The sequence below is a fragment of the Tripterygium wilfordii genome, chromosome 16 (genome assembly GCF_013401445.1).
Source record: "Tripterygium wilfordii isolate XIE 37 chromosome 16, ASM1340144v1, whole genome shotgun sequence".
Lineage (NCBI taxonomy): Eukaryota > Viridiplantae > Streptophyta > Magnoliopsida > Celastrales > Celastraceae > Tripterygium > Tripterygium wilfordii.
The window spans coordinates 3,260,990-3,286,701 of record NC_052247.1 but is presented as its reverse complement, the minus strand read 5'-3'; the positions used below and the strand labels follow the sequence as shown (position 1 = coordinate 3,286,701).

At 37.8% G+C, this 25,712-nt stretch overlaps 5 protein-coding genes across 8 annotated transcripts; 1 reads left to right on the top strand and 4 right to left on the bottom strand.

Moving 5' to 3' along the window:
• Positions 1-662: 662 nt before the first annotated feature.
• Positions 663-2,492, bottom strand: LOC119981312 (transcription factor MYBS1). Its single transcript, XM_038824385.1, has 2 exons — positions 1,973-2,492; positions 663-1,198 (listed from the first exon to the last, which is right to left on the bottom strand). Exons 1-2 carry the CDS (start codon positions 2,392-2,394, stop codon positions 733-735), a joined length of 888 nt encoding a protein of 295 aa, XP_038680313.1. The 5' UTR covers positions 2,395-2,492; the 3' UTR covers positions 663-732.
• A 1,147-nt stretch (positions 2,493-3,639) lies between these two features.
• On the bottom strand, positions 3,640-9,288 carry LOC119981133 (protein DENND6A-like). 4 transcript variants are annotated; one of them, XR_005464027.1, is made up of 6 exons: positions 8,949-9,288; positions 6,882-8,649; positions 6,469-6,661; positions 5,466-5,672; positions 5,216-5,264; positions 3,640-3,760 (listed from the first exon to the last, which is right to left on the bottom strand). XR_005464027.1 is itself a non-coding variant. In XM_038824160.1 (6 exons), exons 2-5 carry the CDS (start codon positions 8,480-8,482, stop codon positions 5,514-5,516), a joined length of 1,854 nt encoding a protein of 617 aa, XP_038680088.1. In that variant the 5' UTR covers positions 8,483-8,649; positions 8,949-9,288; the 3' UTR covers positions 4,956-5,264; positions 5,466-5,513. The 4 variants fall into 4 exon arrangements, 2 of the variants coding, with proteins under 2 accessions (XP_038680088.1, XP_038680087.1); XR_005464028.1 differs by lacking the exon at positions 3,640-3,760 and adding an exon at positions 4,470-4,820; XM_038824160.1 differs by lacking the exon at positions 3,640-3,760 and having other exon boundaries at positions 4,956-5,264; positions 6,882-7,944; positions 8,044-8,649.
• Positions 9,289-10,212: 924 nt separating this feature from the next.
• LOC119980604 (rhodanese-like domain-containing protein 8, chloroplastic) lies at positions 10,213-15,530 on the bottom strand. The gene is made up of 9 exons (XM_038823372.1): positions 15,184-15,530; positions 13,978-14,031; positions 13,712-13,861; positions 13,112-13,274; positions 12,180-12,271; positions 11,813-11,916; positions 11,026-11,301; positions 10,697-10,884; positions 10,213-10,501 (listed from the first exon to the last, which is right to left on the bottom strand). Exons 1-8 carry the CDS (start codon positions 15,514-15,516, stop codon positions 10,731-10,733), a joined length of 1,326 nt encoding a protein of 441 aa, XP_038679300.1. The 5' UTR covers positions 15,517-15,530; the 3' UTR covers positions 10,213-10,501; positions 10,697-10,730.
• Positions 15,531-16,084: 554 nt separating this feature from the next.
• On the top strand, positions 16,085-19,178 carry LOC119980496 (nascent polypeptide-associated complex subunit beta-like). The gene is made up of 6 exons (XM_038823209.1): positions 16,085-16,230; positions 17,469-17,536; positions 18,138-18,286; positions 18,379-18,435; positions 18,641-18,679; positions 18,790-19,178. Exons 2-6 carry the CDS (start codon positions 17,469-17,471, stop codon positions 18,969-18,971), a joined length of 495 nt encoding a protein of 164 aa, XP_038679137.1. The 5' UTR covers positions 16,085-16,230; the 3' UTR covers positions 18,972-19,178.
• A 660-nt stretch (positions 19,179-19,838) lies between these two features.
• On the bottom strand, positions 19,839-24,895 carry LOC119980410 (dehydrogenase/reductase SDR family member FEY-like). Its single transcript, XM_038823095.1, has 8 exons — positions 24,615-24,895; positions 23,779-23,899; positions 23,241-23,358; positions 22,240-22,376; positions 21,295-21,396; positions 20,985-21,077; positions 20,443-20,515; positions 19,839-20,309 (listed from the first exon to the last, which is right to left on the bottom strand). Exons 1-8 carry the CDS (start codon positions 24,878-24,880, stop codon positions 20,050-20,052), a joined length of 1,170 nt encoding a protein of 389 aa, XP_038679023.1. The 5' UTR covers positions 24,881-24,895; the 3' UTR covers positions 19,839-20,049.
• Positions 24,896-25,712: the final 817 nt, after the last annotated feature.

The window sequence follows — 25,712 nt, the reverse complement described above, 5'->3', positions numbered from 1 at the left end:
AAGAGATGCTACATCATACCGATGTTAGTTATATTTATCAAAATTTCTTAATAGATTTCTTAAAATACAGATAAAATGTGATTGTTAGATTCTCTATTACATATTATCTATCATGTATCTATCAAAAAAAAGAAATATTATGTATCGTGCTTTTATTTTATTAAAATAATAATTTATTCTCTTTCATTTATTATTTAATTGATTTTTACAATAAGATACCAACTGATTTTCTATCAATAATTGAATACATATGATGTACTCATTTGTAAAACAGTCATGTCATATCCTTGTGCATTAGAAACGCCTTAAGCAACATTAATCAAATGAGAAAATCATTTATAATGATATGAACATGTACAAAGTAGAGATAGCAGGAGAATCGAGAATTTGTATATGAGAAAGTGGAAACTCAGATGATGATGACAATGATTTATGGCATTATGTTTAGAGGTTGTCCAATGGTCTGGTAGACATGTTCGGGCAAGGAAATTGCGGTTACCTTTCCAACCTCCTTTCTGTGGAACATGCAAATGTGAAACAAAATTGATGTGGGTGTTTTATTGACATGAATGAGATTGTACACAGTTATAATTTTCTCATTGATTCTCCTCTTTTTTTTGGTAAGTAAGAAATATATTAAAAGAAGCAAGTACATGATACCCTAAGAAAGTCGAAAGAAAACATTGAGTCAACCTCTCATTGATTCTCTTCATTATTCACCCAACACACTTTCTACTGCTGCATTGTTGGTGGAGCCATTGGGTAAGCAACTGGGGCAGCATAGTGAGGGTGGGGATGAGGATGATGATGATGATGATGCCCAGGAGGAACCATAACAGGAGTCCCAACAGCAGAAGCCATATGTCCTGGCGGAGCGGGAATCGGATGCCCAACCGGGGCTGGATACATCCCTAAACCACCCATATGTGGCTGAGCCCTGTGTTTAGACCCCGGTGGGGTTGGGGTGGCTGGCTGGCCAGTGATGGGTAGTTGATGAGAAGCAACATCTCCATTGTTGACACTGGTGATGTCGTGAATGCTAGTCCTCTTCCTATCTCTGTTGTTGATGGAGCTCAAGCGGATGAAGTACTTTTGGGCATGGCTAGCCACTTGTGTAGGAGTCCTTGATAACACAAAGTTTCTGGAAATGCTTCGCCAATCCCCCTTTCCAAACTTGTCAAGACCAAGTAGAAATAACCTGCAGTAAGACAATTCAATAACAACTTAGCTTAGTTTGTTAGAAATTCTTTCATAGGCCATCACCAATGGTATTTAGACCAACAAAAAGCGTTGTTAATGTGTGAGGGTCTAGGCCACTTGGCTGGTTTATGTCAGACCTATGTGAGATTATAGTCGTGACACTCCCCCGTACTTGTGGGTTGAGATATGTCAGTCTCAACAAGTACAGTAGAGACCATGTTCAATTGGATCTAGACTTTCCTCTGAATACCATGTTGAAATTCTCAACCCAAATAATTATTTTTTATAACCGAGAATTTCTCAACACAACATGCCAACAGGACAACTGCTCAGCCCAAACACACTAACAACTAGGGTTGTACAAAATTCTTGAAAAAATCAAACTGACTGATAATCGAATGGATCGGTAGGTTATTTTCAAAAAAGAACCGACCAATAACCGAAATAATCACCCTGTCGATCGGATAAATTTATATCAAAAAACCAAAAAAAACTGACCATTTACACCCTTACTAACAACATTGTCATCTTTGGTTTTACTGGTTCACTATGGTCTATGGATACATCAGATCCGTAAAACTTTGTTTTTCATGGGCCATCACCAATGGTATTTAGGTCCAGAAACTGAGTTGTTAATGTGTGAGGGTCTAGGCTTTGCTTATAAACCACTCGGCTTCATTATTCTAGAACGATGTGAGATTATAATCATTACATGGTTATCCACAAAAAGTGGAAATCAAAGAGAAAATTAGCAGAAGTGAGAGGTTTGTACCTATGCTCTTCTTCTGTCCATGGAATCCCTTTCCTTCTCTCTTGGTCTGACCTGGATCCTCCTTTACTACCACCTCCATGACCAGAAGACTCATCATGACTCAAACCAGACAACCCACTTCCATAACAGCCATTCAATCTCTTCTCATTCACTGCAATCCTTGAAAGACTCTGTGAATCTTCACTCAAAGGTGTTGCTTCCTCTCCTATATAAGTAGGTATTGGCACACGGCCAGCCTCTATAGCAAGCACATCATCCACCAATATTTGATACTGCTGCTTCAATTCTTCCATACTTCTATTAGGAACCATGGAAGCAATTCTATCCCACAGGTCTTTTGGGTCCTCCTCTGTCCAGTGAGTTGCAATGGCATTCTCAAAAGCCTTCTCTTCATCTCTGCTCCAAGTAGCTTCCCTTGACATGGCAATTCAAGGTTTTGGTATGAAAATTGGGAATGTAAAACTGGTTTGTTTTGGAGAATGGACAGGATAAGGGAGAGTAGGGTATCAAACTATGATAGGACCACTTTGGAAGTATGTGTGAGGGGCAATGTCAAATGTTCATATTATACAATGCAAACCATACAAAAACAGAGTCTTCCTCTTTAGTCTTTACTGTGTTGCAATCATGGAGGGTGCATAATCAGGGGTGGCCCAGCAGAATCTTCAAATTTCCACCATTGGATGCAGTCCAACTTTTGGCTTTACATTAAATTAGTAACTGTTAGGCACATTCCACATCTAAGGGTGCAGAATATAAGTGAGACCAAACTTCCTAACTTACCAACAATCGGTTGAATTTGTATGCTAGAATGGCCGAGCCTTGATCCAAAAAAAACAAAGTCGAACCAAGTGTTATAAGGGTGGTTGGGTGGGCTCCTTATCATTTGATATCGAAACGACCTATCTATACGTATGTGGGCCTGTGTGTGGCCCCTCTTCCTACCATAAGGGTTGGGCCAAGTCACTTCTAGGAAAGGGCTACCTCTGGTGGTAGGCGTAGATGAGAGGACCCCCAACCCAGTGAAAACCCCCACAACTGCCCAGGTTGTTGTCTCGGAGTTTGTAAATTTTGGGGGTTTGGTCCAAATGTGTAAGGCCCTTATCAGTAACTACAAGAATTTTGGGTTGTTAAATTTTACATAAAATGGAGTTTAATCAGAGTGGGAAAAAAAAAAAAGGCACAAGTGCAAGTAGAAAGATAGTGTCTCAGTAGTCATAATTTTTTTGTTAGAACAGAAGGATAAAGATGAGGATGATGGCACTAATTGACTAATTATGTATTTGAAAATTTATTCTGTTGATGTTTACTTTCTGTGAGTGTAAGAACTGCTTTGCTTATCAAGCTCTATATGAGAAGGTGAGCAAACCCCTTCTTCCTTCCCTTTCCATAAAAAAAAAAAAAAAAAAGAGAGATGTGGCTGATTTTGCATTGCTAGTTCTTGCTAAAATGAACCACATATTTCCTTCTTCCAGGAAAAGATAAGAAAAACAGAAACCCAAATAATTTCAAGTTTCCTTAGCTTTGTTCCAAATGCTCCCATCTCTGTGAAGAATCTGCAATTGGGCACATTTAAATAAGAGATGCTAGGCACTTGCTAGCTTGGATTGCAAGGCAGATGTGGCTGTTTTATGCAGCAGAATGCATCACAAGTATTTAAGGACAAAAAAAAAATGGTAAAGAGTGTAAATTCCATCACATATTCAACTTGATTCTTTGCAAAATAATCTACAGCGCCCTCAAGATTCCTGGGTGCATCTGGGTTAGGGTTTACTGGATGCCCTGAAACTAGATCATTGGACAAGAAATGAATCACATCAAAATCGACAGTCGAATCATCTTTTTTTTATTAAGCAAAAGGTGGGGCGGGGTGCAATACGATGACAGTTGAATCATCCTAATCGCAAAAATATGAGGCTTACATATACCACACAGAATGGATGATCAGCTTTCAGTAATTCCAAGCCAAGGCATCAATTCATCAACAAAGGCAAGCAATGTTCACTTCACAGTTATTACCACCAAACATCAGAAGGTAGAGAAAGTTGAAATGAATTGAAAACAGACTGAAGAAGATATCCAAAGATTCTCAGACGTCAGAAAATTCCAAATATTGTCATCCTCGGCCATCAATTCTTAGTCTGCAATTTCTTACGGTTTATGTCGACAGGAGATAAAAAATGGTTGTCCTATCTGCACCTTGAACATTTTTCCTCTACTTATCAGATGGGATCACATTCTCATAAACATAACTGACCACCACAACAATACTTGGGAAAAGTAGTTATTAGCATCACATTTGATCTTATACAGGTAAGCAGATTATGAATATTATGCAATTCGCATCTTCACTAAAATATCCTTATCATCTGTTAATGATAATATTAAACTTGCCTATTCGATTTCATGTAATCTTGAATGTACAGAATTGACTCCAAGTACGATAAATACCATGGTATAGAAACTTTTCAAATCAACAGAATGGAAGGCAATTCTCTATTTCAATTTGTTAAACATGAACTTTCTCATTAAGGCTACAAATCAAGATTGCAGAAATGCAAGATCCAGAAGATTGTGATACGGCACAAGATTACAAACCTAAATTGGCATCCTCCAGTGATGAGTTACAGACTTACAGGTGAAATGCAAGAAGCAACTAGGAGCAAAGTTTAAAAAGCAAATAACATAAAGCAATACTCCAAAAGAGAGATTAGAAACAGAAAATTAATGTATACCATACGCAGGGGGTGCTGCCCCAGTTGAGGTGGTACCATCTCGTCTCTTGAGCTTGTTTAAAAAAAGACAACGTACAAAAGAGAGGCTTTCCAAATCATATTTCTAAAATAAACTGCATGTTTTTACAACAGTTACTATAAGAAATCATCCTTAAAAAAATTTGTCGTAAATGCACAACATCAGGCATTACTTAATAGTCTAATTTGACTGAAGAGGAATAAAATTTGTTCATTGCATCATGTTCATGGCATAGTAAACACTGTCAATGTTATAACACGATAAAAAAGAATTCAATGACCGTTAATTGAAAAATCTGTTACAAGAATTTAAAAGCAAATATTCGAAGCTACATGAAAGAATTCTCTTACGACTCGTTCTACATAGTAGCAGTTTACATACTGGCTACAGAGTCAGCGCAATAGCAACATTCATATTTTAGTTGAAGCCAATATTCATGAATTGTGAATGATGCAATTTGTTTGGACAGCTGCAAAAGGAAAAAGGTACCTCAAATGCTCTTGGCACGGGAATGAAAGGTCTTTGTATTCTCACACATCTGGAAACGGATTTAAAAATAAGTATTATTTCAGCTGTTTTTCGTAATATACGTTAACGTACAGAGCTACAAAGAACAATCTCGCCTACAGGAACAATCATGCACAAAATGGGAGAAATTATCCTAATCCAGTGACAAAATTATGGAACAGATATTGCCATCCTTCAGCAGTATGAGAAAAACCCATATAACGAAAGTCACCTGAAAGATGCAAATCAACTTTGTAAAGAAAGAGCACAGGAAGTTCTGTCATTTCTTGATTTCTTGCAAAAGAGCTGCCCTTTCTGGGCTGAGAAGCAAAAGTTGCTGCATGTCAATGGGAAGCACATTGAACACTGCCTGCAAATCACTCTTCAGTTTCTCACAAGCCATTACACTGTCTTCACTAGCCCTTCCCAATTGCTGTAGCTGAAGATGATATTGAGCATGTCAACTCCATAGATTAGGCAAAGCAAACGAATAAACTGAATAAACTATGAAATTCAAGGTAAAAACTTTATAAACGGTAAAGCTATCACCAGTGTCTTCACCCACATGGAACAATGTCTACGAAAAAATAAACAACTTTGACGTCTCTATATGCACTGCCTTATGTCCCAAACATTTTGCCTTTTTTTCTAATGCAAAAGAAATTTATGGATTAAAGGGGCCCCAAGAAGGAGCAAGCCTAGGAAAAGAAAGACAGTACAAGGCTGAAACGTAACACAAACAGCAATAAAAGCAACAAAAAGAACCTTAAAGGCTTAAACAACAAAATACTAAGTAGCTACCAGGCTTATTGCTTCTAAAATGTTTACTACAAAAGCTGGACATCTAGAACTCTAAATTGTTCAAAAATTTAAGGCTGGCAGACCCTAAAACAACTTAGTCTCATGTACTTACAGCACAATAACAAAACAAATAGTACTTCCTCCTCTCCCAATATGGGGGTAGGGCAGCATATATTTTGCCCTTCCCATCATCATCATCACCATCTCTTCGAGATGAGAACCCAGAGCTCTTCTAGTGGTGGCAGGGCATGGGAAGTACCTCTATTTGGTGAGTATGGGATACGGTAAGGCATCATATTATTATTATGATTATTATTTGGCGAGTCAAAATACCTTCAGTTTGATTTTGCAGATATACAGTAAGGGAAGAGATACACAGATGGAAAGTAGCATATCATCATCTTTTGAGGAAATTAAAAGAAAATAGTACGTACCTCTATTTCTCCCAGCAGATGTCTCTCAATACAATTGAAGGAGTCAACTATTTCCAGTTCAGACATTTTAGCTACAAATGGTTGTATATTAGTCTTGATTCTTGCATGCTTCCATAGTCGATATTGTTCTAGTTCAGCAACAGCACGCCTTCTTCTAAACCATGGCAAGAAGTTATGTCCTTTTATAAACCGCCTGAACAGAATTGTGACAGATGACAAAATAAAATTAACAACAGTTCAAGATATAATCAACCACAAGACAAGATGAGAATCAGCAAGCACAGGCAAACTCACACAAGATAAGCAAACAGAAGCATGTGTACTGTATGTGTTTGTGGATGGGAATGTGCATGCGTGGGTGCATGTATGGGGATACATCTGGGTCAGTCCATATTACAGTGGACACTCATTACCTGTACAAGTCCAGCCAGTTAGATCTCATCCGCTTTGCTAAGAACTTCCCAACACCTCTTGACGATAAGCTTGCAAGAAATTCATCAGCATTAAATGGAGGAAGAGGAGGAGGATCAACAAATGGTGAAGATCTTTCAGAAGGTGTGGTAACCCTAAAATATGGGCCCAAAGGAGCCAAAAAGTTGGTCGTGAGCTCCAAGAAGTGCCGACGCAAAATCTCATTGTTAACAACTGACATTGATTCCTCCACCCTTGGGGACATCCCAGCATCAATAAGTCTATTAAGGATAGAAGTATCTGGTTTGGTGGTTGCATTGTAAGTGCTCCAAATTGCTTCCTTGTGTTCTGTCATGAGACAAAGAGGTCCATCTCTTCTTAACTTCACAGCATTCAACAAACTTGACGGAGAAAATTTTTTCAAGGAAAGCTGTTGAAAACCAAATGCCTCTGGTCTGCCAGTAATTCTTCCAGTTGAAGACCTACTTGAAATGGCAGCACGGTTTGAATTAGGAGCAGCAGTTCCCACCGATACAATGTGGGGAATATTACGAAGGGCTTTAAGGAAAAAGAGGTTTGTCACACCCAATACCATCGGAGGGAAAATGTCCCCTTCTTGAAGTGAGTTTAACTGTGCAAACTCCGGATCATGGATGGTGAAGTATGGCCGAAAATCAATGCTACAAAGAAGTGGTGCAACCAAGCTAACTAGACCAGCAACAGCCTCACAGCATTGGGGAGGTGTTGGAGCTATGACAAGAATGGGTTCACCAATAAGCAAGAGCTCCCACAAAACCCAAAGCTGCAACAAAATGCCTCGGAATGTACCAAAAAGATCCGAATCATGAAAAAGACCTTGTGGAACTGACTGGTTATTAGGAAGAAAAGGAGCCACAGAGGAAGCAGACTCTTCGAAGGAAATTCCATCTTCCACTGGCAAGCTATGAGCAGGTGGCAAGTAAGCTTTAAGTGTAGCATTTCCTATAGGAAGCTCCATTTGCTTACCTGGCACTGGAGCCGGCCACAGTGAAACGCAGGCAGCAATATGCTCAAGGGCTTTCGTTCCTATATCAAAAAACAAGGGACCCATGATTTGTAACAAAGGTCTAAAAACACTAGAGTAAGGACTATGAGACAATATAACTACGGATTTTTGTTCGCCACCTCGCTTGAGCCTCTCATCATGTCTCTGCCTATTAAAAACATAGCCATACAAGTATTTAAAACCTCGACCATCATCATTGTATCCAGTCCTTTTAATCACTTGATTCAAAGTAGACTTTAAAGATGGTTCTTGATCATCGTTTTCTGTTATCTCAGATTGAGCCACATTTTCTTGCCTTTGGATCCGGAAAAAGAAAATGCAATCATGAATGCTTGAGCGATTTTGATGCTGGGAAACTGAATCTGGGAATGAACTAAAAGCAACCTCAAGTTCCTCATCATGTGTAAGACAACCAGGTGGGTAACACTCCTCAATGAGCTGACCCTGTTCAAGATCAAATCTAATGACGCAAAATGCAACAACCCATCGCTGCAGTGAATCAGGGTCGGGCTTTAAAATATGCTCTGGCTTGACAGAGAATGAAGGGGATCGACTCATTTCTTGAACAGTCCACAACTTCAGTCACCCATTAACATTCTATATTGTCATAAACTGCAACCCCCACTGAAACCAAGGGCATGTACTCTCATTGTAGGGAAATTCAAGAGCATATTCATCTACTATTCCACTCAATTCCGCAGGAATTGTGGTGAGGTGTCCAAGACCTGGCAAAGAAAGCCCACAGACATACATTTTAGAGGTTTCTATTCAAAAAAGCAATTAATTATTGGTCACTGAGAAAATGTGCAAGAAAATAAGCAAACAACTGAACAATTCCAAATCTTTGGAGTGATATGTCGCTATTTGTTTACTTCATTTGAATATCTGGACTAAGAAACCAGTACAAGAGAAAATACCACTCAGTAACATTTTTCTTTCGCTTTTTCCCATATTCTCATCAAGCAAACAAAGAGCGGTCTCCAGAAAATGAAGAGATCTATGTACGGCAACGTAAAAAGTTTACCTGGAAACAAGAACCCATCAACGACATCCAAAGAACCAGTCTGGATCTAGGTAAAAACTGATACCCAATGGGAAAATAATAGTTGGGTCACCGCCGAAAATCAGAGCAGTCGAAAAGAAAATGGAGAATCTCACTAAATTTTAAGCCTTCGATCTCCTCCGCAAAAGTACGAATTGAGGGCTTTCCGTGGGTTTAACACCTTGAAATTATTGGGAATTTAGCGTATATTACAAAGGAGGAGAAATCAATCTAATAAAGCTCGTCAATCAAATCTCAATTTTCTTGCTTTTGATTGCCGAGGCCCTGAACGGTTTTTTTTAAAGGAGCAAAATTGGTTTATGTCACACTCAGTCCTGTGTATCTGGTTTTTTTTTTTCCCCCTTTAAATTATTATAAGATACCCTCCGGTTAGACTCTGTCTAGACAGTGACACACAACACTACCTGATCTATAGTCTACACAGTGACATTATACGATATAATTGTGTTACTAAGAGTAGGGTGGAGTCCATGCGCTCGGTTTTGGTCTAATTTATCATGTTTATCGGGTATAAAATTTCTGTATATTCAAATTTGACAATTCAAGTTTAGACCGGGGAAATGCAACTTTTGGTTAGTGAAATATTTGATCAGATTCAACTCAATCACCCATTTTTCAAATGTTTCAATTTGGGTATCCAAATTTCTAAATTGTTTCAAACATATCACACGGACAGTCTTTAGCTATTTCAATGAATCAAACTTGTGATATGGAAAACAAAAGTCAAATTCAACTTATTTTTACTGATATGGGCCGAACGCAGCCCCACGACCAAACTACTGTTCGTATTTCAGCCACCTATTCATGCCGCATTGGAGAGCACAGGTTGGAGAGACTCAGGGATTTCGAGCATCAAATGAGGTCAATTGCTAAGTTGCGACACCAAAACTTAGTTAAGGTTTGTGGGTTTTATCGGAGAGAAGATGAGAAGTTGGGAGAGTAAAGATGTTTAATTGATACATATTATGTTTAATTGATTTTTAACGTCAGGTAAGCTCTTCTTTTATTTTTTATGTCATGTAGGTAATTTAGCTACCCGAAATAGCTAAAAACTATCCATATGACTTGTTTTAAACAATTTAGAAATTTGGATACCCAAATTGAAACATTTGAAAAATAAATGATTGAATTAAAACTGATCATATATTTCAGTGACCAAAAGTTGTCTTTCCCTAGTTTAGACCCATACGAAATATTTAGGGGTTCAAATGGAAGACTTGTATAATGAGAGTCAAAGTTTAGATCTATATTAGATTTTCTGAGTTTAAACTCATATGAAATATTTAAAGAGGAAATTTATATAATGCGGAAACTTTCCGTGGATGCAAGTATGCAACCATCCAGGCAGGTCAGGACTCGAGCCCAAACATGGAGCAGGATAATGAGCACAATGATCACTACACCGCCCTTTACGGTAACAAATTACTTCCTATTAGCAGCTTCTGCTTTTCTCCCATTTCCTTGAGTGTTCTTTTGAATCTTCCAAAGATGTTTTTCTTCTTCAATAAGTGGACCTGGCCAGAATAGTCATTCAGAAATCAGAACAAGAACCCCCTGTTCATTTCTAGAAAACATGAATCAAGGAGTTCTTTGTGAACTCTGTTACTGGCAGCAATCCATTTAGCTATTACGTTATCTTGGTTAACTAGGAAGATCCTCAGCCTTGTCAAAGAAGTGATTAATCAATCTGATGAATTCACAAGGAATACCTGCTTTCAATCTTTGATGATATGGATTCTTGCATCAAACTGTCAATTCGGTTTGCATATTTGAATCTCGATATATATGCCATTTCTCGTATCTCTGATGCCCCAGAAGAACAGGTCTAAGTCGAGGGGCAGTTGTGCAGTTCAAAGAGCAACATCCCCTGAAGTCCTTCACACAGTCAATACAGCACCTGAGAAAGGTGACAGACAGAGCACTATCACAATGAGTCCTCCCTCATTTGAGAATAAACAAAATATGCATATACTAAGGCATTGGCTTCTTGAAGCAGCATTTCACGAACCAAAAATATGTGTGCAGATAGAAAACTTACAGAAAAAGTAGGTTGCAGTCAATATTGGCACAGTTGCGATGCCTTAACTCTGTGACCGGTGAGCCACATATGTAACAGCTTGCAAGTAAATTGCTCTTAGAAGTTGGTCGAGTCTTGCTTGCTTCCTTCACCGCTTCTTTCTTATAGGTAGAAGGGGGAAGAGAAAGACGGGAGTCAAAAACAAACAAATTTCCGATCCACTTTTGAGGACCTTCTTTCTCAAGATAATGAGAAACCCCTCCCTTCAAAGTGTACAAATTTTGAAAGCCCTGTTGTCTGTCAAACAAGATTACTCTCCATATAAATTGGAAAATCTAAGAACTAACAGCCATAAAACGTTAAAACTTGTAAGCAGCATCTCAAGAATCAGAGATTTCAGTGTTGTCAACCAGATCAATTACTCTTGGCCAGAGGATAGGTAAATATTTAATCCCCTAAAGAATCCAGAGAGGAGTGTACCCGAAATTCCATGTGCTTTCTACAAATTATATTGAGATGCAATATCCCCAAACACATAATACCGCCCATAATGTTTATCGAGGTTTTTTTTTTTTATAAGCATAATCTTTACTAAGTTTTATGGTAGAAAAGATAGAAATGAAAAAATATTTACAACGTTTACACATTTGAAATCCTCAAATATGAGTAGACAATTTTTCCAGATGTCAATGCAAAACAAGTAATCAGTCTGATAAAAAAAAAAATCCCGAATTGATCGAACTTTGACAGCAAATGTAAAAGACACAGAACAGAAAGTGGGGGAACAAAAAAGGTAATAGAAATTTACCTTAAAATTGTAGAATATACATCACAACGAATACCTCCTGTGCAATACATTAATATATTTGTCTTTTCTTTATCAATATTTGCTAAAGGATCTGAAGCAGTGACCTGGCCACATGGAAACAAAGAAATAAAAAATTATAGCCCTCACAAGAAAATCAAACTTTCCTAAGCTTTGTAACACACATACACATACACAGAGTCATGGTGAGAGAGCAAGGCGACCTTAGTTGAACATCAGTTCCAAGCTAACTACAGAAAAAAGTTAAAAATACTATGTGCCATTTACAAATAATTGTAGAGGAAATAAGTTTTCAGGTCGTCCATCCTAATGATAAAGATAATTCGCATCCCAGTAAGATTGCCCATACCTCTTCAGGGCTTAACCCAAACGAAGTGCTCCTGAAGCAGTCCACATCAGGTCGCCGAGCCCCTTCAAAATGGCCAATATCCCACTCATAACCTATTGTGTAAAAGCATGTCAAGATATCGGTAAGTATGTCCTTGCGTGCATGCATAAGAGAGAGCGAAAGAGAGGGAGGGAGGAAGAGAGAGAGAGAGAGAGAGTCTTCAAACTCTACAAAGCAGTTGGCAAAAAATACTAAGCCTCGATATTAGCGCAGTGCATGTTGTAAGCATCATGAGGTTTCAGCTTATGGTGTAACAATGTCTAAAAATCAATATTTTGCAGTAGTCACATGCTTCCACTAGCTTTCCCTATCAACTATGATAGAATATAAGTTTCCTTGAATAAAGTAGAGTTCAGTCTAAGAAATGCCTGAAATAATAAGCAGATATAGCACTACTGCTGCAGTGGCTAAGTCAGTATCTGACCAAACAGAATGACTGAATGAGTGAATGACAACTTCAGTCATATAAATTCACAGAGATACATTCTGCTTTTTCACAGGTTCTTGAACAGTTGATGAGTTTAATATCCGATTCAGTCAATATGTGTAACGGCCCATACTCCAAGCCGGGCCCATGGGCCGCTACCCCCAACCCATCTCCTTTTCCCCAGGAAGGTTGTTGGTGGTGAGACTCGACCCCCCGATCTCACACACCCTTTAACATAGGGCCAAAGGCACCATATGCTACCAGCTAAGCCAATATTTGTAATTGAAACAAGCTTGCAAGTCCCTGGTAACTCAAAATGATTGACTATGGTTTGATTTCGGTGTCTGATGTTACAGAGAAAATTTCCAAATAGGGCTCACTTCAGTACATAAGGAAGGATTAATGGCATATAATTTCATCTGAGAAAATACAAGGGAGCAGCAACTTACAGTAAGAAAGCACGTACCATTTCTCACATCCAATAAAACGTAGTTTTTGTCAAATGTTGAATTTGATGCATCATCAAGTTCATGTACTGCTTCCAATTTTTTTCTCCATTCAGATGGTGCTAGAGGTGTTGCTCGCTTTGATGGATCAATCAAAGGAAGATGTGAAATGCCGCCTTCCAACTAGAGGGGGGCATTAAAATTAGGCCATTAGTTAACACAATCAAACCTCATAAAACTTCAAAACAGTAGACAGGTAAGTAACAGCTTCAGTTCCATAAAAAAAATTGCAACTGAAACGTGATCTAAGACAGAGAAACTTGGTTTAATGCGAGATATCAATGAGACAATGAGTAAATTACAGGATCTAGCTCTACACCGTTGGAGAATACCACATGAAAAGCTGCCCTGAAGAAATATAAGGAGGAAACAAGTGCATTCCGGCTGAAATATTTCAGAAAACAAAGTATTTGATCTAAAGAAGAGCTTTGAGTAAGAAAGGTGAGTGCAGAAAGGAACATTAAGCAGACAAAGTGATGGCCAAAAATACCAGGGTGGTTTCACTGGAAAAATTGACTAGTTTGTAACACACTAAAATAGGGTACAAACATGTAGCTTGCCTGCACTAGTGAAGGCTTATAACGAAGCTTCAATTTTGGAAAGGCATGTCCATTTAACGCTGGAGATATCTGAACCAGTATGTCAGAAAACCGATCATCTTCTCTTAACCATTCAACATATGCAAGAGCATCTTTTGATGGCCCACTGTACTGCAGAAGGATGCAGTAGGATCAGAAGGAATTAATAAATTATGGATACTGAACAAATGACTACTCAGCACTAACATGACAATTGAACACATGCACTAAGATAAAGAAGACAATACCTGAGCGTTGATCCCTTGTTCATTTAAATATATTCGACCATGAATGTCTCGACCCTAACAATAGATGAGGAAAATTGACTGTTAGATTTGAGCAGGAAAAGTAGCTGATTGATTGATTATACTTCACTAGGTTCTACCATTATAAGTTATTTATTTTTCTTTTCCTCTCTACACTAGCCAGTTATCATTAAAGTAAGCACCATGTTGGCATGTTGTGCATCATACCTAGTTTGGTTTGAGCAAATGTGAATAAGGATGCATAAAGCAGGCATATTTTTCTAGCTCATTTTTTTAATGGATTTACAAAAGGAGCAAAGAAATTAAGGGAACAAGCAAATGCACTCTTCTTTTATTATTTTTCTTTTAGTTTGATAAGTACTAGAGAATCATATCAACCAACAATTTAAGTATTTGAGTATCAATGTTTGAAGTGGTGTTTCACAACTGAATTAGACTTATTAAAATATTCTCCATATACCGCTGCCTCTAGCATCCTCCGGTATAGAATCCTCATAAAGAAAGGTCTATCTGAAATGACATCAAGGTAGAGACTGCAGAAATCCTCTTTCAGAAGAATCTATCACAACCCTCTAAAATGCAACAAGAAAGCCAAGGAAGAGTCGTTATCTCCTACCTAAATCTCCCTTTAATAGTAACCAGTCACAACTCTCACAAATGACCACGAAACACAGCTCACCCACATCACCATACCTAGCCTAGCCTTTTCTCCTATTTCCCCATACCTACACACACCAAATGCAGCAAACTCTAGTCACCCAAAAGACCAAAGGTCAAAAAACCAATGCTCTACAGAGTAATCCACAAAATGTCAGACTACAAAAGCACTTTTACAATTCGTGACAATACCATTATATGAATTTTCTTCAATGAACCTAATTAAAAGTATCATGTTTACAAATAGACAATAGATACGTCGTTCACTCTCACCCACCCAACTTTCCAGTTTCACTCCGGAGAATTCTAGCCAGACACCATTCACACACTCACCATCAAATGCAGCAAAACCACGCGTCCCAAAAATGAAATGCTTCAGAAACACCAATTTTACAAGGTAAGCCATATATAAGAGGTTTACAAACTAAAGTAATCCTTCTACAGATTCCAATATCACACATAGACGAGCAGATATTTATACCCTAATTAAGTAATTCAATTATCCATCATAAAAACATACTAATATTCAACCTCCAAGAAGGAGAGGTGCTTGGCGACTTCCTCTTCTGGGTCTTTAATAAAATTGAAGCTATAAAAATTCACCACAATAAAATCAAGATCGCCATTATCGTCGTCACTGGCAGGTAAAAGCTCTGTTCGATTGCCGCATTGTGAAGATAATCCAGTGTTGGGTTGTGGTTGCCCTCTGAAAACAAGTGGTTTAACGTAGGTGAGACGAGAGGTGGTCGAATATTTCCTGGATGGGTAGAAATGGTGGTGGTTGCTGTCACTGGGGAAATGAATTCTCTTTGGAATTGCTGGAATTCTAGCAAAGGAGATGATTCCGCAGCAGTAGGCCTCCATATCTGCTCTTTCTGCTTTTCGAATAAGGTTATTCCTTATAAATGTATAATAAATAATTAAATTAAATAGACAAAACTTAGTTTTACAAATTTGTCTTTTAAAATAGGATATGGGCCAAAATTCAAGTGGTCCGATCTGCGCATCCGGAGTTTTTCACGTGATGACCGGTTAAGTTATACCAAACTCTAGCACGTGGACTTTGTCTTTTGGACATTGGATAGGCTAAAATTCGGGTTGTCCGACCTGAGTACTCAAAAGTTTTTTATTTGATGACACTTTAAAAGTTGGACCAAATCTTATCACGTGATCATAATAATATTGCTTCTAATAAGAATCTGACGGGATATCACACCTCGAGCAACTACAAATCTACAAGTCATTACAATCATGTCTAGCAATTGGTGCTTAATTGGACCTCCTACCCCAATGGCCCAATCCATAAATGAGTAACCTTCATGGGTTACTGAGTGAGAAGCCCGATAGCCCAACAGCCTGCATTTTCTATTTTTGGGTGAGGACCATCGGACGGCTGAGAATGGGTACTTTTCAACGAATATTTTACAACAGCTTCTTAACCGTCGGATCTTGACCCCTGCAACGCATATCATCATCGTTTCTCAGTACTAGGGCGCCGTCTGAAGCTATCTCCTCTTTCTTTTTCTTATCTTCTCGGCCGAATCGTCTCTCTGTACCCACCCAAAACCCTAACACAAGGTATTGTTTCGCCGGAGCCTTATCTCTTTGATTCTCGTCTGTTTGTTGATGCGTATGAACTAGTTTTTACAGCTAGGTTTTACTGATCTCGGTTTTGAGCTGTCTGTTTAGCTAATACTTTGCTATTGGCTTTTCTTGTTCCGTATTTGCGTGGATTTACATTTGGTTGAGTAGTTTACTTTCTACTCGGAAGATAGGGAAATCGGGCGAGAGCAGAAAAAATTACTCGAGATGTCAACAATTAGGAGAAAAAAAAAAGTCGTCGGTAGTTGATTTTTCATATTGAGATTGAGATAGGAGCAGAGAATAAGCCCTGATTTGTAGCTGTTGTAATAGTGTTATACTCTGAACTATGAAGGAAGACCCAGTTTATTTTTCTTTGTTGATGATTACTATTATTAGTGAATATGCAACTATATTGGAGCATTTTAGTTGGTGTTCTTTCAATAGTTACTTGGGTGGATTATGTAGAATGACATATCTCTGTTTTGGTAACGGAAATGTGTGTCCCTTTGCTGGAAATGCTGTGTGATTTTGTGTAGCAATGCGTATTTGGACGTACCTTGGTGATAGACAATATGCCGTACAGTCTTAAATGCACTGTATTATGCGCAAGAAGATAAAATCGGAAAAGCGTTGGATTGAATGATGTATAAGTAACTAATATTTGATGATATAGGGAATTTTTTTGTATCTGGCGGTTCGTAAGCTATTCGTGTAGCCCGTCGTGTTGTGTCTTCCATAGTTTGTAAACCTTTACTTTTTTTATGTTTTCTATTGGATTCAAGTTCCAGCAAAATGCCAATTTAATGCCTAGTTCTTAGCAGCTATTGTTGCACTTGCATATTTCTAGAGTTTTATCTAGCAGATATGAGTTAAGGGGAAAACTTCATGTTTATGCAATAGTTGGTATCACGGGACTGTGATAAGTCAATAGGAATTACTCTACCTGATATATTTATTCAGTTTGAACATTGCTTCTTTTGTATGTATTCGTTGGTGTTATAAATTGCATGGATTGGATAGGTGCTTCTCATTGGCTGTTGTCTTCCATTTCTTCCATGGGATCTTGGTTGTCCAGTGTTTAGTGCATATGGAGTTCTGTTTGTCAGCTATATGTACTCATGTTGAAACTTGTTGCTTAGCAATTCTTTCTCTCTCTTTAATATTGTTTTCATCATTCCATAACATGGCTATGGGAAGTTCTTGTCATTGACCATCTTCTCTCTTTTATGCAGATGAATACAGAAAAACTTATGAGAATGGCTGGTGCTGTACGCACTGGTGGAAAGGGTACCATGAGGAGGTAATGAAGAATTATTTGTCATAGGTTTCTACTTGGTGCTTAAGTTTTTTGATATGATTATGGTGTAAACACAACTGTCAAATTCAAATGTGGGTTTGGCATAATTTATTCTGGAAGGGAATTCTATCATTGTGCTGAGAGGATGGTTGTGATTAGTTGTTTTTTTAAGCATAATTTATCTGAACAATACATATGTAGCTTTTCAATCAGTATTTTTCCGTTCATTATAATCCGGCTCGCTTTAGGGGATTTGAGGCTCAGAGTGACCAGGGTAACACGGCGACCCTGTATTATGTTACAATTGTGTTTTCTGTACCATTAAGTGAATTGTCATTCCGATGTTTCACTTTCTTTGAAGCATATTGATTCATGCAGGAGAGAAATGTACTTTTTCCTTTAGTGGGTGCATTCCCATACCCTTTAGTTATTATTTTGTAGAAAAATAGAGAAATAGTAATAGTAGCCTTTGATTGTGTTAAAGGGGAGAAGTTTTCATTTCCTAGCCTGGCATCTCCTTTTCTCTGTCTTCTATCTTATCCATCTTCTGCTTCGTTTGCATTTGTCTGTGAATTCTAATCTGATTCTTTGTTCTTAACCATAGAAAGAAGAAGGCTGTCCACAAGACAACTACCACAGATGACAAAAGGCTTCAGAGCACCCTGAAGAGAATAGGCGTGAATGCTATACCAGCAATTGAGGAGGTCAACATTTTCATGGATGATGTAGTAATCCAGTTTGTAAACCCCAAAGGTAAAACCAACATAAGTGTACATGGATCCAGTAACATCTTTCCTGTTCTAGTGATCCTTATTGGCTGACCAGATCTTTGCCTTGCATTTCAGTTCAAGCTTCCATTGCTGCAAACACATGGGTTGTTAGTGGTTCTCCTCAAATTAAGAGTATGTTTTGCAATCTTTTTCTTCTGTAACCTGTAATCTTATCTATTGCCTGTCCCATGTCACTAAAGTTACACTTATTATTTCATGTCCGGTATCTGTGGGTCAAATTTTCTTTGATATTATTTGGATACCTCAAAAAGGTGCTCTTAGTTTTTATATTTATTTTGTCCGAAAATCTGATAATTCCCCCCCCCCCTCTTTTCAGAATTGCAGGACATTCTTCCCAATATCATAAACCAATTGGGTATGTACATTATCATCTCTGAATTATTGATTCATGATTACATGGGACTTGTGAAATGAAGCTCAATCTTTTTTTTTTCCTTATTATTTTGCTTTATGAAAATGTTATAGGCCCTGATAACTTGGACAACCTGAGGAAGCTGGCTGAGCAGTTCCAGAAGCAGGCACCTGCTGCAGGTACTGGGGCAAACGCAGCACAGGAAGACGACGATGACGACGTCCCTGACCTTGTGTCTGGGGAGACTTTTGAAGGTGCAGCAGAAGAGGAGGTTCCGAAGGCGGCTGCATCTTAGAGAATTTTAGAGTGAATTGTGCTGTGCTATATATTTTCTATGTTTTTGGAGCGTATTTATGTTTTGCGTTTTTTGTTTTTTGTTTTAAGCTTCAGTGTCCTATAAACTGCAGATCTTGTTAGTGATACTGGATGGTTTGTTGCCATAGATGTTTTGATGGAAATCCAACTATTGAGTTATCTAATTTCTTGGTTGGCTCCCCCTAAACTCTGATGGATTATTCTCTTGCTTTGATCTCACACCTTGTAACCAGGCCAGATGCAGCAGATGGCAAGGAAGATGACCCTTTTGGTCCCCCACTTACCGGCACTGGCAGTGAACCTTGACTGGATTTATAAGGTCGATTTCTTTTGTGCTCTACCTGAGTTTCCTTGTAAAAAAGATCGCATAATCTCATTTCTTTATTTCATCTGGCCAAGTAGCTCACTGGAGCTAGGTGCTTGTTTTGGCTTTCTATTTCTTTCGGAAGAAACAAACTCACCTGAGGGAATCGCCTTAGCAGAAAGTCCATGGCCCTCGTCAGAGGTAGAAAAGCCAAGGCGTGGAAGACAGGTTAACGATTGTTTGTGTTATGATAATGTGATAAAAGATCCTACATTGAAAAAATTAGAGGAGCGGCAATAGATAAGAAAAATCTACAACCTAACACATTAAGACCGATTTTATAGGCCTAAGCGAAAACATTGAGTTTAATGTGTTTGAAGCCAAAAGAATTGAGGTATTTATATATTTGTGTGTGTATATATTCGAGTAGCGTAGATAGACAAAAAAAATGTCGAGAATTGTTAGACAGCTAAGCTTCCAGTTCCAGTGCATTTTCTTTCTTTCTTTTCAAAATGACTTCATCTACTGAGAGGGGAGAGAACTAGAGAAGTTCAATTGGCTATAAGCAGATAACAAAGATCAGCATCAAATGGGTACGCAAACAAAAAAAGCAGAAGCCTAAGCAAACTTGATCCGACTGAGGTCATACAAAGTGATGGGGATTATGGCTATTTCATCATACAAAGTGACCTTCACCTTTGCAATCAACTGGGGAGTTCCTGTGATTACCTTGTGGGATGATGAGTGGAAACTACTACTCACTAACCCCATAACGGCATTTGACTTCTTCTCCTTCCAATAGCCGCTCTACTGCATCTAGAGGGAGGCCAACCATCTCTAATGTCTTCTCCCACACCTCATAAGATGTCTTTATATTGTGCGCTTCTTCTGAAGGATTCGTGGGTCGACAATCTTGCGAAACAAATGCACAAACAGGCCATTCATCTGATTTTAACAACTCACAGTACTCTGGAATCTGAGGATCAGTTGACGCAAAAAGAGCACTCCTCGAACCTGTATTAAGGATTGATGTTGATATTGATATATAAAATTCTCAACAAAAAGTTCCGAAATCAAGCTCAATGGTGTTTCTATGGCCCAAAGTATTCAAAATGCAAAACAATTTAATGGTTTTTGGAAGACTCACCTTCTTGGGGGCTAAAGAGAAAATAGGGAATAAGATGATAAGCAGCTTGTACAATTTTTGGAAGATCCCTCGCCTGCATTTAGACAATGTTAAAAGCTGAGCAAATTAAAACGCAACACTGTCACTTGCAATGGTAGAAACCAAAGTTATTTGCTTAAGAAGCATATAGGATTTAGCCCTCTGTATAATCCTTTATCACACTTGTCAACATTAGTTTTTGGGAAATGTGTACATCAACAGGATCTACAGAGGAATTGAGATTATATTTAGGGACATACAAAAGTAAACCAGTAAGATCATAAAGCCAAACAACGAAAATTTTAAACAGAACAGTGTTATTTAAAGAAGTAAATGGTGTTATTTAGAGCCTAGTGTGTACTCAGCTTTAAAATTACTCAGTCAGGACATTTCTTTCCTAAACAATAAGATCATTAAGCTTGGTTCTGCACTGTCTTTACTTAAACGGTGTTATTACATCCTCTTGAAGTTGTTAAGATCATTAAACGCAAAATCAAGCTTGGCGCTGCACTGTATATACTTACCACATTGGTTTGCACAATTCCAGGTGATACGCATAGCACACAAATGCCAGATTCGGCAGGCAGACGCTTATGAAGAATGCTACTGAACATAACCTACAGTCCAAAAGCCAGCAGTGTATTAATCCACCGTAAACAAAAAAAAAAAAAAAGGAAGCCTTTGTATCTTCTGCATGTAGTTGTGCAGCCTATAAGTACTAGATGATTGGCACCCACAACAGATGATATTTTCTTGGATGTGGAGCATAAAAAAAAGTTTTAAAAAGCTAAAACATTTGACAGGAAATTCAAATTGTTAAACAACAGTGTGTACCTGAGCTAACTTGCTGCTTGCGTATCCGACTAAGCTCGTGTATTTTCTCTTTTTAGAAACGACATTCATGTCCTCTGGGTCAACAAAGCCAATATAGTGCATCTACACGAAAGAAATATTGATAGACAACTTCAGATACGAAAAAAAAAAAGTGAATGTAATCGTGTCATAACTATTAAACAGGTGATAATGGGTTTGTTATATCTTCATCATGAAAAACGCATATGGTTTGTTATATCTTCATCAAGAACTGTGGTTGATGCTTTAATTTAGAACAATATTGCCCTGAATCTCTCAGGTAGGGCTGGATAGACTCAACTTCCCCTCTCAACCTCTCATGAGTATGTATCAGTCTCTCATTGAACATGTAAGTAATCTCTTATCTCTCCTATTACAACTTTGCATAAAGACTCTCGTCTTTTATTTCTGTGGCAAGCAAGCCTTTAAATAGAGGTTTACAACCATTGGTTTAAGGAAACATTAGGATTCCTAAACCTGACTGTCCTAGACAAACATAATGTCCTTAAAAAAGAGCTAGAAGCACGCAGGCTAATTAAAAGGGAAACCTTTTCAACAAATGATTCCTTGACTCTTAAAAAGAACAAATTAAAAAAGTAAAACAAAATTGACGGCCTCCTGCATCATTATATTGTCTGCATGTTAGGAATATTGGATGATTCCTTAAACAATGTCAATCTCAAAATCTCTCAAGCAGTCAGGCCTTCAAACACCACAATAGGATAATATCACTACCCCCTAGTTCTTCCAACTCTGTTCACTCCTTCCTACTTAATTACAATCAAAAGCTACAATCATTAAGCAAGTAATAACCGATGGCATCTGGATACTTCATGAACTAAGAACTATAAACTTTGCATGATAAAAGTTAAGAGCCTTGCAGTATAAGAACAGAAAATAAAAAACTGCATTGGCTGTGGAACTTACTACAGAATTCACATTAACAACTCGGCTAGGAGATCCTCTGATTAAGGATGGCAAAAGCAATATTGAGAGCAATGCTGGAGCCAGATGATTCACTTGCATGTGTGCTTCATACCCATCTTTTGAAAAATTTTGTGGTTCTATGTACGAAGACATCAAAACATATGAGTATCTAAATGAATGCAGCAAGTAACCTCACCATTCAGTAATACTATGAAGAACTTAAGAAAATATTTAGTGAAAAAGTATAAAGCAAAAGCATGAATATACATTGAGACCCTAGACCATCAATTCAAACACAACTTATCCTTCTCAGCCATCATTTATTTATTATCGATCTACCAGTGTTTTTGATGGCCTAGCACAACTTAAATGTGTTAGAATATATTAGTATTGGGCCCAGCCCACTTGATGTAATACCATTAGGGTTTGTCTCAGATGCTATAAATAAACAACTCTCACGGTTGTGAGAGCAAGACCTTCTATTCACAATTACAACAAAATGAAAGCACTTATGAGGAAAATAAAAGAAGTTACAGCAAAGCTATTAATGCAAACTCGGAAATCACCAAAAGTATAGGTAACCATAATATATAGCATGTTCCACACGTTGCACGATCAAACATAGTCAAATATCTGGCCATAGTAACCGACAAATATGATAAAGGGAGAGAAACTGTGGTGAGAAGATACGGTAACACTGCCTAGAGTTCACTTTGCATAGTCAAATATACATATCATTAACCAATTAACTTCAAAAAATATAAAGAATTCCAAATGGTCAGATGTTGGTAAACTGACAAACACTCCATCCAGAAGAAAATAAAAACAATCATATTCCACCATATACAACTTAATTGCAATGAGCAATTTAAGTCAAAAGTGCAAATAAAACCAGTACGGTGTTGCAAAAGGCAGATATCATAAAGAATACAAAGCACCAAATAGTAACTTGGATGACTAAGTCCTCATTAAAAAAAAAAAAATGGATAGCCAAGACAAACCTCCAATGGAAAATATCCCTGCATTATTAATAAGCACATGCAAAGATCCCAAACGTGCATTCCATGCTTCAGCAAATCTCACAACTGATTCTAGGGAGAGAAGATCAAGCTCCATTACCTTGTGAAGTCATAACAGTATATTAAGCATTACATTAATACATTAAATGGAAGGAATTTTAAATACCACAAAAGCTGCATTTTGTTTTCTAAAAAAAAAAAAATCTTCTGATTATGCACCCAACAAGCTAAATGTCATTTTTCAGGACAGTTGATAAATTTATCAAGAAAAAACAGTAAGCAAAAGGCCACCAACAATTCTGTAAAGACAAAGAGAAACAGGGCACTGGGGAAGCAACCCATTTAGAAGACATAAGTTAAACATGTTTTCACCAATTCCATCACCAATTGTCCTGACTAACCTGATTTCAAACCACAAAGTAACTCAAGTAGGGGGACATACTTATGACTTAAACTTTTACAAGAATAGTTTAGTTTTACATGCTTTTGATGCAGTCTTAAGAAGCATCTATGGAAATACCTCAATATTGAGAGGAAGGCCCATTCCAGACCATTCATTTTGCCACTTCTGGATCAACTCCTGAGCTGCCTTTGTGTTCCTAACTGCCATAACAACATGTGCTCCGGCCTGCGCCAACTGCCTGTTCAGTACAAAGGAATGATATCTTTACTTGTCTGTTCAGTAAAAAATACAGTACATTTACTCATGCAAGTCCACGCTAACACACCTTGAACAGAAAACCAAGGCAAACATTTTACATCAAAGAGATTTCTGTGTGGCAATGAAATCTGAGATAAGTGCTTCAGTGAAATCACAAGTGCTATTGAGCATACAAAGAATAGATATCAAGCAGAATTAATTGCAAGAAAGCGGATTTCTAAATTGCAACTTGATGATAATTATGAAAAAAGTGAAAATTAGAAGAGTTCACATCAAAAAAGGGAGTAAACCTAGATTGAGGCTTTGTTTGGTACCTAAATCTTTAATTGCTGAGCAGCCAACAACTGCTAAAGCAATTAATGTCTAGCTTCGTAAAACCAAGAACTGCCAACATAAAAAAAGTTTTCTTTCTTTTGCTCGGGAAAACTAAACTGAAAAGTGGTGGTAACAAGATGATAACAAGTGCTATAAAAATTAACGTAAAAGATAACCTAGATTCATCTTTGTTTGAGTGCTAAATTCTTCACAACTTAGTAATCGATAAAAGAACACTAATAATAATGAGATTAGAGACCAGATGACCAGATACAGTTCGTTTAATTGGCACCAACAGATGATGATTATGTACTAGGCTTTAATCAATTTCACTCCGAGGAAGATTTCTCGGGAATAAAACAGAAAAACGAAGTATTAACCTGGCGATTTCACGACCGATACCGCTGGTGGATCCAGTAACAATGCAGGTGAGTTCATTGATAGGAGGGAGAGGGAGCGGGTTCTGCAAGTGGCTGGCCATGATCCTCTGGAACAGCATCTCTTGTGCTACGTACATCCACCCTCTCAGCCACTCCATCCACCCCAACGCCTCCTTCTTCTTGATTTTCACATTCTCCTTCTCCTTCTCCTTCTCCGACGATGACGATGACGATGACGATGACGACGACGACGTCGTCTTCTCCATCTCTCTTTCTCCTAAGTCCTAACGGTGAATCCAAGATCTGTAGAGTTTACGCTACAAATATTCTTTTTATGTTCAGAATAGCTCACTTGTATTCTGTCTCACTAGCCAGTCGCTATTGTGTTCAATGGAATTGACTTTCTACATTTTCCTGTTTAAGCCTCAAGGGACCACTTGGGTAGTGATAGCCCTAATTAGTGTATCCCTCTATTTAAATTATATTGATTCGGAAGGTCTTGATTTGAAACTCCACTGAAAATAATATTTTTGTAGCTATACATTGAACGTTGGCCCCAATTTTCTCGTTGTGAGAAAAAAACTTATGTTTAAGAGGCAAACCTGTTTGGTATAGTTCTTAGTTATCAAAAAAATTAGTGTGTAAGGTTAAAGTTTAGAATTTTAAAATTTAAATATTCAAATTATAAACTTATATGGTATCATTCTCATTTTTTTTAGATTATGATTTTTTTTTTCTCAAAATCTTAGCATCCAAAAATATTCAAAAAAAACATTTAAATCATGATTTAACATAATTTTTTTTCTAGAATTGTAATTAAAAAAATCATGCTCTTATTCCTCCTAACGAAGATCCGCACTGCCACGTGGATACAGAGAAATAGTAGCATATCATGGGCCGCGACAAGCTTGTTCCATTTTGGTAGGCTCAGTCCATTATTTTTCTCCTCAGTGTCCATGGGCCAATACTAGAATAAAGGCTTGTTGGGCCACAAAATTCAAATACTCGTCGTGCAAAAGCCCAAACAACAGTGGACAAGTAGACTTAGAATTGTCTAGTAAAACTGTAAAACCAATAAATTGCCATTTCAAAACATCT